The sequence below is a fragment of the Lepisosteus platostomus genome, chromosome 18 (assembly GCF_059453375.1).
Source record: "Lepisosteus platostomus isolate fLepPlt1 chromosome 18, fLepPlt1.hap1, whole genome shotgun sequence".
Taxonomy (NCBI): Eukaryota; Metazoa; Chordata; class Actinopteri; order Semionotiformes; family Lepisosteidae; genus Lepisosteus; species Lepisosteus platostomus.
The window spans coordinates 9,229,005-9,241,120 of record NC_142628.1 but is presented as its reverse complement, the minus strand read 5'-3'; the positions used below and the strand labels follow the sequence as shown (position 1 = coordinate 9,241,120).

General features: G+C 36.6%; 1 protein-coding gene across 19 annotated transcripts in view; it reads left to right on the top strand.

Annotated features, from left to right (window-relative positions):
- The window catches only part of ppfibp2b (PPFIA binding protein 2b), a 62,654-nt gene that overhangs the window by 13,979 nt on the left and 36,559 nt on the right, over positions 1 to 12,116 (top strand). For 16 of the 19 annotated variants that reach the window (XM_088611762.1, XM_088611746.1, XM_088611747.1 and 13 more), the window contains one exon: positions 4,896 to 5,101. In XM_088611762.1, the coding sequence (XP_088467888.1) occupies positions 4,896 to 5,101 (206 nt within the window). Of the gene's footprint in view, positions 1 to 4,895; positions 5,102 to 9,502; positions 10,001 to 10,226; positions 10,348 to 12,116 lie in introns of those variants that run through there. The other 3 variants (XM_088611758.1, XM_088611764.1, XM_088611761.1) reach the window with 3 other exon arrangements.

The window sequence follows — 12,116 nt, the reverse complement described above, 5'->3', positions numbered from 1 at the left end:
GTTGTGCCACACACCTGCTCTGACATGGAATTTGATAAACTGTGAAGACTGGGATGGAATTACAATTTTATGAAGGCCCTCTTTGAAAGTGTGATTCTTAACACCTGGCTACCATCTTTGCGGCAGTGATCAGTGTCTCACATGTAAAATATTCCCATTTATCTACAGACCTTATAATTGCAGAATGCAGTGCAATCAGGAGCTTTTGGTTTTTACGGGGGGGGGGATGTATCATTAACAATTATCTTCAATAAACGAAATGCTTTCAGAGGAGATCAAACATACTGTATGAGTGACTTTATTAAGAGCACTGTATAAATAACCATCTGGGCTATTCCGTCTCAAAGAAAGACTTTTCAAAGTAAAAAATTATTTTACTTGCAAACAAGGGAATGATTCATCAGTTCCACTCGGATCTAGATAATAGAAAAATTGTATAACCCTTAAAAGTGTAGGTGGAGTAGCAGACATTTAAAGTGTATTCTATGTCATTCATTGTTAGGTCTTCCTGCTGTAATTGATGTAGTGGGGGTAACCGTCTGCATTTTCTGTTCTTCTCCTTTTAAAAGTGAAAATGCCAGACATCTCCAAGATTCAAAAAGGTGATTATATGAAAAGTAGGTCTTCCTGGGAAATGTGAAAATCAGATTTATGCAATTTAACCTCTAAAGGAAAACATTCAACTGGATTTCCAATTCAGATTTTTAATCCATCTGCTTTCAGTTTAAATAACCTGAATAACTAATGATTTGACATTAACTGAATAAGGAATAAGATGCTTAGAAATGTACAATTTTGAAACCGAGTGACAGATCAGATTGTATCCAATAGCATCTTGTCCAGGTCTTTGTAACTCCTGTGCCTCTGAATTTCATGCCACCTGGTTATTCTCAGTTATTCACCTGAACACCTTGAGAGAACCAATAATTGTACTTAATCAAATTATTCAAATTAGAATAAAACTGCTTAATTAGAATTTTTGTATGATATAAATGTGTCGATATCAGGATAATATGCAAGAAAACATTAAATATTTTACAGTTAAAGAAAGATAAAGGCTCAAACTAATCAACTGTTTAAATAGAAAAACTACAGACCCCATATTCACATCTTATTTTTAAAATAGTAATATGTCATAAAACCAAAAACACAATTTTGCATGATTATCAAAATCCCATAACAGGTATACTAAATTTAACCACCTCTGGAGCCTTCCCTCAGTCTATCCCCATTCATACACCTGGGACTGGAGCACTCGGGGTAATGTGCCTTGCTCAAAGTAACAGCAGTATCTGCATTAGGGACTTGAACTCACAATCCACTAGTTATGAGACCAGAGAGACTCACTGGTTATGTTACACTGCTCCCATTGGCCCTGAATTGTTTTTACATCTAATTCTGATGTGTGCAATAGCTTCAGACAGATTTCTGTAAAAATGCATCCTACCCTGTGTAGGTCTGGCCCAGTATATTTACATGGTGCCTTTTCACTTATGATGTATCAGCTGAGGAATTGGAAACACTAGTTTAGCCTCTTCTTGTACCTCTGATGGCTCAATTTCATGTTTAACCGATACATTTCAGACGGTACTGATTATCAGCCAACACAAGGATATCAAATAGCATTGTAGAGAAGAACCTAATTTAAAAATAACTATAAATAGCAAAGGTTTAATGACCCCAAACATTTGACAACAATGTACTAATGATAGCACTACTAATCCAGTCTCACAGGTTCGGAAGAGCACTTTATATGAATGCTTATCTAATTGCACATTGTTAACTTCCATTGCTGGATGCACATCTTCTGAAAGAGCCGTCTTCAGTCACTCAGGTGATTACAGAAATTTATATAAATGGTACCAGAAGAACAAAAAAGACATCGATGAGAATTGCAGTGTATTTGTTTTAATTTCTGCCAAAGTACTTAGATGTTTGGAAACATGGAACATGGAAATTGTTTAAGCAAAACTGAGAAACAACTCCTTCCTCTTTAGGCACCCAGTACCTGCAGTACTATTGACAAGGAAAGAAAAAAACAGCCTTCTCTATTTCTCATTCTTAAATCTAACTTTAACCAGTAATAACCTCTACAAGTAGATGAGCGACACTGACCATAATCCCATAATCCAAAACGGTGTCCCTGACAGAGCAGCATCCAGGTATGCTACTACTTTCCCTAGTCTTCAGGGTTTGCTGATGGGATACAGTACCTTCCCAAAAAAACAATTGCTGCAGAGGATTTCAGCAGTCATTGTGAGAGCCCAGAGAAATGTCATGCATCCAAGTCTGATACATCAAGTCCTGTTGCACTTAAAAATTCTAACTTTCGACCTGAACAGGTGAAACAAACATGCCTTCACATGAAGATATGGCTGGTTGAACAAGAATGTAATGTGTCTATTTGCACGTTATCCATCTTACAGGTTTTCTGAATGTAAGAATGTAAAACTAGGATAGTAAACACTTGGTATTTTGAATACTTATTTCTTGAGTATATAAAGATGCCTAATGCAAGATTTAATCATTTACCATTTTGTTAACCAAGAAGTTGGATTGGAACAATTTCAGTCTCATTATGTTGATAAGTTAATATGTTGTAGATGCTGACCAATATCCTTAATCTGATAAAACATTTAGTTAAGAGGCAATTTAAACATTATTTGAAATCCTAATACTACTTATGTACTTCTTCATCCCTCTGTACATTGTCCTTTAGCTGTGCATTCTCCTTGTATGTGACAATTTATTCAAGATTAGAATACACAGAGAGGTAGACTGATTGATTATAATTAGGCATATCCCATGATTTTTTTACTTCAAAACACTACATCAGGTTTAAATGAATGCATCAAGGACATATTGTTCTGTATATCTGTTCTGAAGCATAGTCTCTAGTTAACAGAAACCAAAATAAAGAAGTTGTTTGTTCACTTTTTGGAAATAGTTTGTGGTTTAATAATTTAGAAAAAGACAAAATAATGGTAAATTGGATATGAATATTGGTACTGTTGGGTCAATCAGAGGAACTTTGTAGCAAAGAATTAGAATTACAATTTTAGTTTTAAAACTAAACTATTTTGAATAAAGACCAAAAAAAAAAACCTAAATGACATTCCCTCTGTATGAAGCTTTTCTGAAAGATCAGTCCCGGTTCTTTTGTTTCAGGCCACATCTTTTCTAAAGAATGTTACTTTATTATTTTCCTGGTACGGGTCTCAACATCTCAGAGCCAAATCCTGGAAGCGCCAGCAGGGACCGTGTGCTGGACAGTACACAGCCCAGCCCAGGGTACATCCAAAGAAACAAATGAGACAGCCGTCACCCAAACCCACAGATTCAATGCCATCAAGCATATTTAAAGGGCCCTCTTCTGGTCAGTTTAGGTACTAGCTGAACAGTCAATGTTGATAAAAGTTCTCAAAGTTTTTTCCAAACGTACTGTACAGCCCTCACTTCATTATGGTATTAATGTGTATTCATTTGTCCTTTATTACATTCATTGAAAGAATCAGAATAAAGGCAGCAAAGCTCCATAACGCTACAGTCCAGAAAGTAGTGGCTAAAAACCCAGTGAATGTTAGAAGATTAAAAGTTAAAGTTAAAAGTAAAGTTAAACCCAGGATGTATAGAGAGGATAAATTAAATATTTTCTAGAAATTTGTTAAACTTGTAAAAGTTAAAAGAAAGAGTAGCTAGAATTGTGCGCAAATAAGTCCTGGTATACGAAACTCAGTACCAAGTACCAGAAAAAGAACAAGCAGAGCAAATACGAGCTTGTTGCTTTCACAGTGAAATCACAGTGATGTGAATACCAATTAATGGAAAAATGCTAAACCCCAAAAATTGAAACGGCTAACAATGTACAGTATGCATTTGCACAACCTTGGTAACTGATGCTGACCAAGTTGGTTGAGGATGTTTCTTTGGGTAAATGAGAGCTCATTGAATAGAGTTGGCGAATGAAGACCTCTCATGGTAAACCAGCATTTTCCATGTCAGGAAGTAGCCTGGTGATGTCTGGGTGCCATGTGGTATGTGATGAATGTAGGCTATTCTCAGATGTGTGGATGTGCACAGTGGGCAACAGAAATTCCTGTGACTTTGACAGCATTCTTGAGACGATGTGAAAAATGTCAAGAGCAGTCTTCCTCACAGTCAGGCACAGCAGAAGGTGGCACCCTTGCCCTTGTGTGTCAGGCTGATCAATGTCTTCAGCGATAAGCCAAAATGTGAAAAGAGTTAGAAATGAGAGGAGGCTTAATCAGACCATCTTGTAACCACCAACACTGGATCCAACTGCTGGGCCACTAGATCAGATTCCACTGAATATGTTGGTGATCCTTTTGCAAGACTTGCTGCATCCTGGGAATACTCTTGCAGCATCACTCAGTTGGCCACTCAGTTTCCAACAAAGGAAGAGGAAATTCCTGACAATTCCTTCCTACTACTAGACCACAAAATAAGGTGTTCCTTCTTGTCTGATGGTCAAACTATAACCTTTTAATAGAATTCCAACTATTCATCCGATGACCATTTCATTTTCCAACATAATTCTGACAAAGAGGGGGTGTCAGTATATTGATTTTGACTAGGTCCCCAAATAGTATCGCACAGCCGAAACACTTAGGCACAGATTCTGTTTGACGTGCAATACTGTGATGGTTTAATATTCTCCAGATGTGTTTTTTTTTGGTTGTTGTCTAGCAGTTATTCTCTTTCCAGCACTGATGAGTTGCAGTTGCAAGATACACTTAGGCAGTTAAAAGTAATGACTCGCTGGCTGTATTAATTTGCTGTCACACTATAAATTAGCCATTCCACCAACGGTCACTGGATGCTTTGTGATGCTTTCAAGAAAAGAAAAGTCCAAGATAATTTTGTTTTTCATTTAGGTTCCAAGGCTGCGGCAGAGTACAACAATGGCATCTTCGATATGGGCTCGCCAGGGTATCTGGGATCATTGCAGATTTTACAACTGGTGGAAGAGCTGAAAATAGCTTTGGAAATACAGGCGAATGAAGAAGAGAAAGAGACTATAAGAAATCAAATCCCAGCAGCAACTGCACAGTATCTTATGGAATGGCTGGAGAAAGGTGTGGTAAGTATTCAGATGCAGATCCTGACCCATGTTCTTTATTTGAGGGATTTTACAGGTTTTCAAAACACAAAGGTTATACTTTTACTGTGTTCTGAACTACTTGCCATGTAAACCTACTAGAGTGTCATTTGAGAAAAGGATAAGCTTTCTTATGCTCCATGTGAAAAGTAAATGTACAGTAAATGGGAGTCAATGTAGATTTGTGAGAGGATACCTGGATGTACTGTATGAAGTTGTCAGGGTTACCCATTTATACTCCTGCAGAATAAGAACTTTCCCCTCCTGTTTAAGTATTTTTACCCGATTCTCTCAAAACAATGTGGGATCTAGACTTCCCTTCTGCTACCCAAAATAAATTAATTCAGAGAATGGGTTATTAGGTAGGATTGACTTATTGCTAATGAAGAGCAGCTTTGACTACATGAAGTCTTAATGCAATAAGGCCAGCCTTTTTGTATGCAGCTGTTACGGTTTAAGGTTCTTCAGCGACTGTGCCAGTTTATTTTTGCTATCCTTTGATGTCCAGGATTAGAGATGTGCATGACGTGCACTGAGCTTCAACCCTATAATATTCTGAAAATATGACTCAAAAGTGGGATGTTTGGCACATTCACATGAAAATTACCTGAATATTTAATAATGAACTGCAGTAACAGGCTACAGTACATCTCCTTCTCTTTTCTGCAAAATGTTTTATATAATCTTACCATTATCAAATCAAAATCTCCTTATTTAAATTAACAAATGTTTATTATGTTTCCCTAATTAATCATTTTGGCTCAAATGTCTTTACATAGTAAACACATTTAATGTTAAATGGTTTGAAGTTCAGGGATCTTAAAACACTTTTACATTTCAGGTACATTTTAAGCAACCAAAAGCATTAAAATGCATTATTATATATAATGCAAGATGTATATTTGCATATTCAGAATCAAAATTGACACAATGAGTTCATTAGACTTTCATTTACATACAAAATAGCTACAGTATGTCTATATAGTGTACCACTCTTGCCTATTAAAGTTTTAATAAATACATTCAAAAGAAGACAAATATTTTGATACTAAAGGATTCTTTTTATAATTGTTGTCTACTTTGTATATTTTTTTGTAAGGAAACCCAATAGTTCACTAAAATTGTATATTATAAATTCATAAATGTAAAGATGCCATTGTCCACAACATGCATAATACATAGTCTTTTAAAAATCTTAAATGGTATAAAAAAATCAGAGTGTGGTTTACCATGTTTTCCCAGAAATGAGCAGGGAAAAGTATGGTTGAGCACAGCAGCGCAGTAAGTCGAGGTTTTCGAGAGTGAACAGCTGCGTTAACTTTTCCAGGCTGTAAACAACCTGTTGCTGGAGCTAAGTAACTGATGAAAGGGAGGCTGTTTCCACATATAGACTGAGAGCTCTGTGGCTTTCTACCACATTCCATGCACCAGAGGTCTCACTCACCACAGCCCTTTAGTAGAACGAAACCTCCTTGTAGCCTAGAAACAAAGCAAAAGCACGTGAGCCTTGATTAATGCTGGAGCTGTTTGTGTTGAAAATGGAGAGGGCTGTGAAGGGGAAGTTCTTTTTTTTTTCTTTCAAATGAAAGTGCGAGTTAAAAAAAAAAAAGCTTTGGGTCTGAAAGCTTGTGACCGATACCATCTCCAAAAGACTTCTATTACTCCCCATTTTGACAAGTTACTCAGAGGTCCTAAGCTGCCTATGTACAGTACCTATTGTACTGCAAGTTGCAGTAATGAAGTGTCAGCTATATTTATGACTTCTAAAATGTAACACCAAAGATAGATTCAGCATTTGAATGGATGGCATGTGTTCTTATCCGTTTTGTGGGAAAAGCCTAATAAGTAGTACTCAGCCTTGCAGCTGCCCAAGTCACAGGAACAAGCAGGTGTAATGACTGTGTAATCATGAGGCAGAAATACACTAGGATTAATTTTATAGCCAGATACGCCAGATGGGACAAATTACCTCCTCTCATTTAGAACCTGTCTTATACAATATACGTAATGAGGTTTCTGTCTACTGGTGTGAATGTTGCCATCTTAAGTGCTACACCTTCATTTTCTTCTTCATATTCTGTTAAAAAGATTTTTCACTCATCCAAGAGCAGCAGCCCATAGCAATAGGATTTGCGAAGAAAAAAAGTTCCCCTGGCTGAACACTAACAAGCTCATACTTGATTGATACGCGACAACAAACTTGATCTTACGTCAACTTGGATGATGGCTTAACCAATGCATTTCAAAAAACCTATTCTGGAATTATCATGAGAAATCTGGAATCAATAGAATGTGAACATGGCAAGTCAACACACACTCAGATGTATACTGTTCCCTCCCAAAATGTGTACGTTATTACAGTACACCTGCAACAGGTCATTCAATTCAGGTTGAAACAAAAATGGTCCCACAAACTGCAATTGCTCGGAAACTATATATCCTGTTACAGTAAATACAAACCTGACTGGTATTAATCTGGTTAACCTGAAAATACTCTATAATATTCCTGTGTGAATAATTACAGCCACCTCTCCAGTTTGTCATTTGGGATGCTTTATTCTGAATATTTATTAATTATCATTACATACTTAGTGCAAAATGTTTTATAGATGCTGCAGTTCCTTACATCTGCAATATCTCATATCATTGTAATTAATGCTAGAATACTACTCCATCTTATTTTGGTAAGGGCTCAGCTGATATATTTGGCATTTATGTTTTGTTCTACAAAATCTTGTAAATCATTTCTGTAGCAGAACTCAATTTGATTAAAAGTACAAAAGAATCAGATAGTCATTGTTACTACCATGTTGTATAACAATTTCATTACTACCATATTGCTTTAAAATTAGATTTTATAACAAAGGAACTTGCTTAAAAAGGTTTCACATTACTTGCGGGTTTCTTTTTTTGTATATCAGAAACTTAAAATGCCATGAAAAAGTCTATATCTTTTACCAGTCTCTCAGGCCTACCCTCAATATTATTAAAAAGTGATTAATACCCAAAATAATGCTAAAATCTTCTACAACTCTGTACAACTCTTTCCTATGTAATTGTTTGTAAATGTAAATTGTGAAACTTGCAGATCTTGCTTATAAACTACTATAAAGTCTTAATGTTAATGCAGGAGGTACAGAACATAAAATTAAGACAATGTAAAAAACATAACCTCAGCAGGACAGAACTGTTCTGTATATGTGGATCCTGTGGAGTTGATTCATTGATAAAAACTGAGTTTGACATTAGTCTGATGCCTGTCATATACAATCAAACAATAGCTACAGATCCACTCCCAAGAGGATGATACTTGCATTTGCTTGATAGTCTCATATCCAAATCACCCAGCATATATTTATGGTATGAAGTCTACAGTATGCTAAATGTGCATGAAAAAAGGAGAAAATAATACATCTGACAAGTGAAAAGCTGCAGCTTATCCCAGGATGCACTTTGAGACATAACACCAGTTCATTGCAGGGTCATGGAGAGAAAGCTTAGAATAACCAGTAAAACCTAGCCTTCATCACTGGGAGGATACCAGAGGACCTGGCAGAAGCTCACATAAACACAGGGAGAATTTGGAAAGTCATCCAGGTTGAACTCAGCAACCTGAAGCTGTGAGGCAGCAGCACTTTTAGGGTATTGAGGTGGCACAATTAAACTGAAATGTGCTGTTCTACAAACAACAATAAGATCTGAAATCTTGTAATTACAGTATTATCCTTGCTTTTTGGTAGGTTCAACTTATTCTCTACAGTGAAGACAACATTCCTTTTTTCATCTACATAGCACATAAAACAGTTTCACCAAGCCTGAGTTCAAGTAATCGAGATTCTGCTTTTGAATTTGCTTCGATAGCAAACAGGAAACGCTGCTAAGAGTAGGATTAATACAAAGGGGAATTCAAGACTGTAATGGTGATCTGGGAACTGCTGCATAAATTTATTGACAGGAAAGTCCAAGAAATGTTGACACGCGTGTCATCGTCATGCCCGTCTATAGCAGAGCTCTCGCTTTTGTTCCACTCTTCACAATTTGCAGTGGACATCAAGACGACCAGCAGGAGCCTGGCACATTTTAAAATGAACATTCTGGATTCATCTTTGTATATTCAGTGCCATAAAAGAAAGTCTGCTTCTGATTCCACTCATAAGCTACTCTAGTTATTGTATTTTTGTGCGAGACACTTTTGTTTCTTTTGAAATATGAATAAAGCAAATTCTTAGGCGTCCTCAACTGAGTGAGGCAAACGGTGGGGGTAGTTTCTGCTAAGGAGAATAACTAAACCTTCAACAGGAAATAAGGTCTTTGGGTAATGACTTCCAGCCAGTGTTTAAACAGAGCTGTAGTACTAGTCATGATTAATGGATTTATTTGTGAAGAGCATACATGTTGGAATTATTTTGCTTTCTTTTCCACCAAAACAAAATGCATAGAATACAGCTGAGTTTAGACATGTACATGTATTGAGACTTATGTTTATTAGACACAGCCCCACGAACGAAGCCAGCTGGCATGATTTATTTGCAAAGTCTGCAGCATGATATTAGAGCTTGTCACTTAGCTCTGCATTTTGCTCTGAAAACCAGATGCTCAGTGGCTTGAACCAGACGACACTTTCAGAGTTTTTACAGTTGCTCCTTCGTGTCAGGAGGGAGCATAGCGCAAGCTTGGCTGAAGAGGAAAGAATCCACAGAATAAATTGAACCGAGTATCTCTTTGCAAGCAGTACTACAAAGAAACTGAGCACTTCAGACCACTGCTTTATCCTCTGCCAAGACAAGCTACTCTAGACTTAAGCACAGGCTAAGGCAACAATGGGCCTGAAGCATGGACAGTGATATTGATTTTTACAAACATTTTACGTGGCTTAAAAAGGTAAGTGCAGTCTTATCTATCTTTTCTTTTTCTCACTTTTGCAAAAGTTCCACAGGTATTGTTTTTGACAGCTAGCTTTTTTTTTGGACAGAAAACATGACTGTGAAATGCAATGCACTGCCAAGAATTTCATGAGAATCTAATTTTGTGCAGAGCACATGAGGACAAAGATCATCTGTCTTTCTCGTGAGATTTTTTTTTGTTTGAAAATTCCAAAATCCCCATAAAGCTTGCACGTAGAACAGTTTGTAGTCTACTCTAATCCAGACTGCTACCAGGGATACACAACATCTATCTTTTTGTTGTTGTTTTTTTTTGTTGATGAAGATGAATAAGGAAGTAAGAAGGTATGCCAACTGCTGTTTTTTTTTGTTCTGGGTGTAGGGAGGTATAATTATGAAGTCACATTACACTAGAAGGCTTGTGACCACCGTAACAAAACAATTTGCTGTACTGTTCTGTGCCAGCTTGATCTACAATCTGGGTTATTTTTTAAATAGCATCTATTGTTCTATGTAGAACAAGATTAAATCCTCTTAAATTCTTAAATAATAAATTAGATTTAGATAGACCTTTTTTATTTAAAAACAAATGCTGTTTGAAAACACAAATACGTTTTGAAGTTGCTGGAAGGTTTTATGTTTCAGGATTAGATGTAACATCCAAAATCTGAGTATTGATCATACTGTATATGTACATACAGGTTTGCAGAGAAGTTTTCTTCCAACTGCAGGCTTAAGTCAGATGAAAAAATAATGGATAGTAATGTGACAGGTACTAAGTTCATGGCAAGCCGAGTTTATTCAGCTTCCAAAGAAAAATTGCAATGAAAAATTAAAAAAAATGAATGGAGCTGTATATGTTTTCTGAAATATTACCATAATAATTTTCTGTGATGCCTGGTCTTAAATGAATGCCAGTGTCATACATTTGCATAACTGATAGATCTAAATAAATACAGTTTCAGCTTCATTCAGTAAGGTTTCAAAACAATCAAATAACCTAAATATGCTGTGATGAAAATCCACACTGTCTGCTTTTAGAGGTTAGATATTTGGCACTTCAGGGGTTAAGGGAAATTCCAGTACTTGTGGGTTGCTTTGCATCAGAAAGAGGGGCCTCAATGTCTTCTGTAAATTGTTTTAGTTTTAGCCTGTGTAAAGCTTCACAGTGCCTTCTAAAAGATTTAACAGCCTGAAAAATAATTCACAAAAGGATGAGGTGGCTTTTCAGACCTTAAAAAAGAAGTTTATATAGAATTCCCATTAACTGGCCTCTCCAAATTTCCATTTCATCAGACATTTTGAGAACGTGGAATGTACAGAGAGAGAAGCGATTCCCTAATTTCTACCATATGTTTATTACCAAATAACTTTAGTATTTCAAGTTCATACAGCAGTAATGTTTTAACTAGTTATGATTTCATGAAGCCACTTGAGCTTTCTGAGACTTTCTTTGCCCAACCATTTCAGTTCCTGAACCATTTATAAGACAGTCCAGGATCAGCCCAGTGTACAGAGAAGAAATCTGCCATATTTAATTGTGTGTACGATTTTCACTGAGAGACAGAAACCATAAAAATGTTGCACGTCTCCAGGCAGCTATGTAGTGGTTATTGATATTCTAAATTATTCTGTTTGATAAATACCTCAACGGTAAATATTAAGAGTTATTGTTAAAGCCCCCTCAGCTTTTTTGTTTGTCCTTTAGGTGGCCATCAAAATATTAATTTCCCTCTACCTTGACCAGAAGGTTCCTTTGGGGGAAATTTTGTATTTTACATTTTTAGAGGGAACCACGAATGTAGAATTGATCCTTCCCCAATATGCTAATCGGGTTTTCTCTCCTATAAATAGATCATAAAACCACAGTTTGATGTTACTGGATTCAAACGTCAGAGAGGCAGTCTCTGAAAGAGAGGTTAAAAAGTACTTTGAAATTGCTCATTATCTAACCACAGTTAGACTGTCCCTCCAGGGCACCGTTAAAGCACACTGGCACGGTAAGCCTGGGCAGTCTGCAAAGCCTGCCTAATCACTCTTGCACCATGTGGAGAGATGTTTCTGTCACAGTGCTTCAGGTCTTCAGCATCTTCCATACGTGTAATATCTTGCAT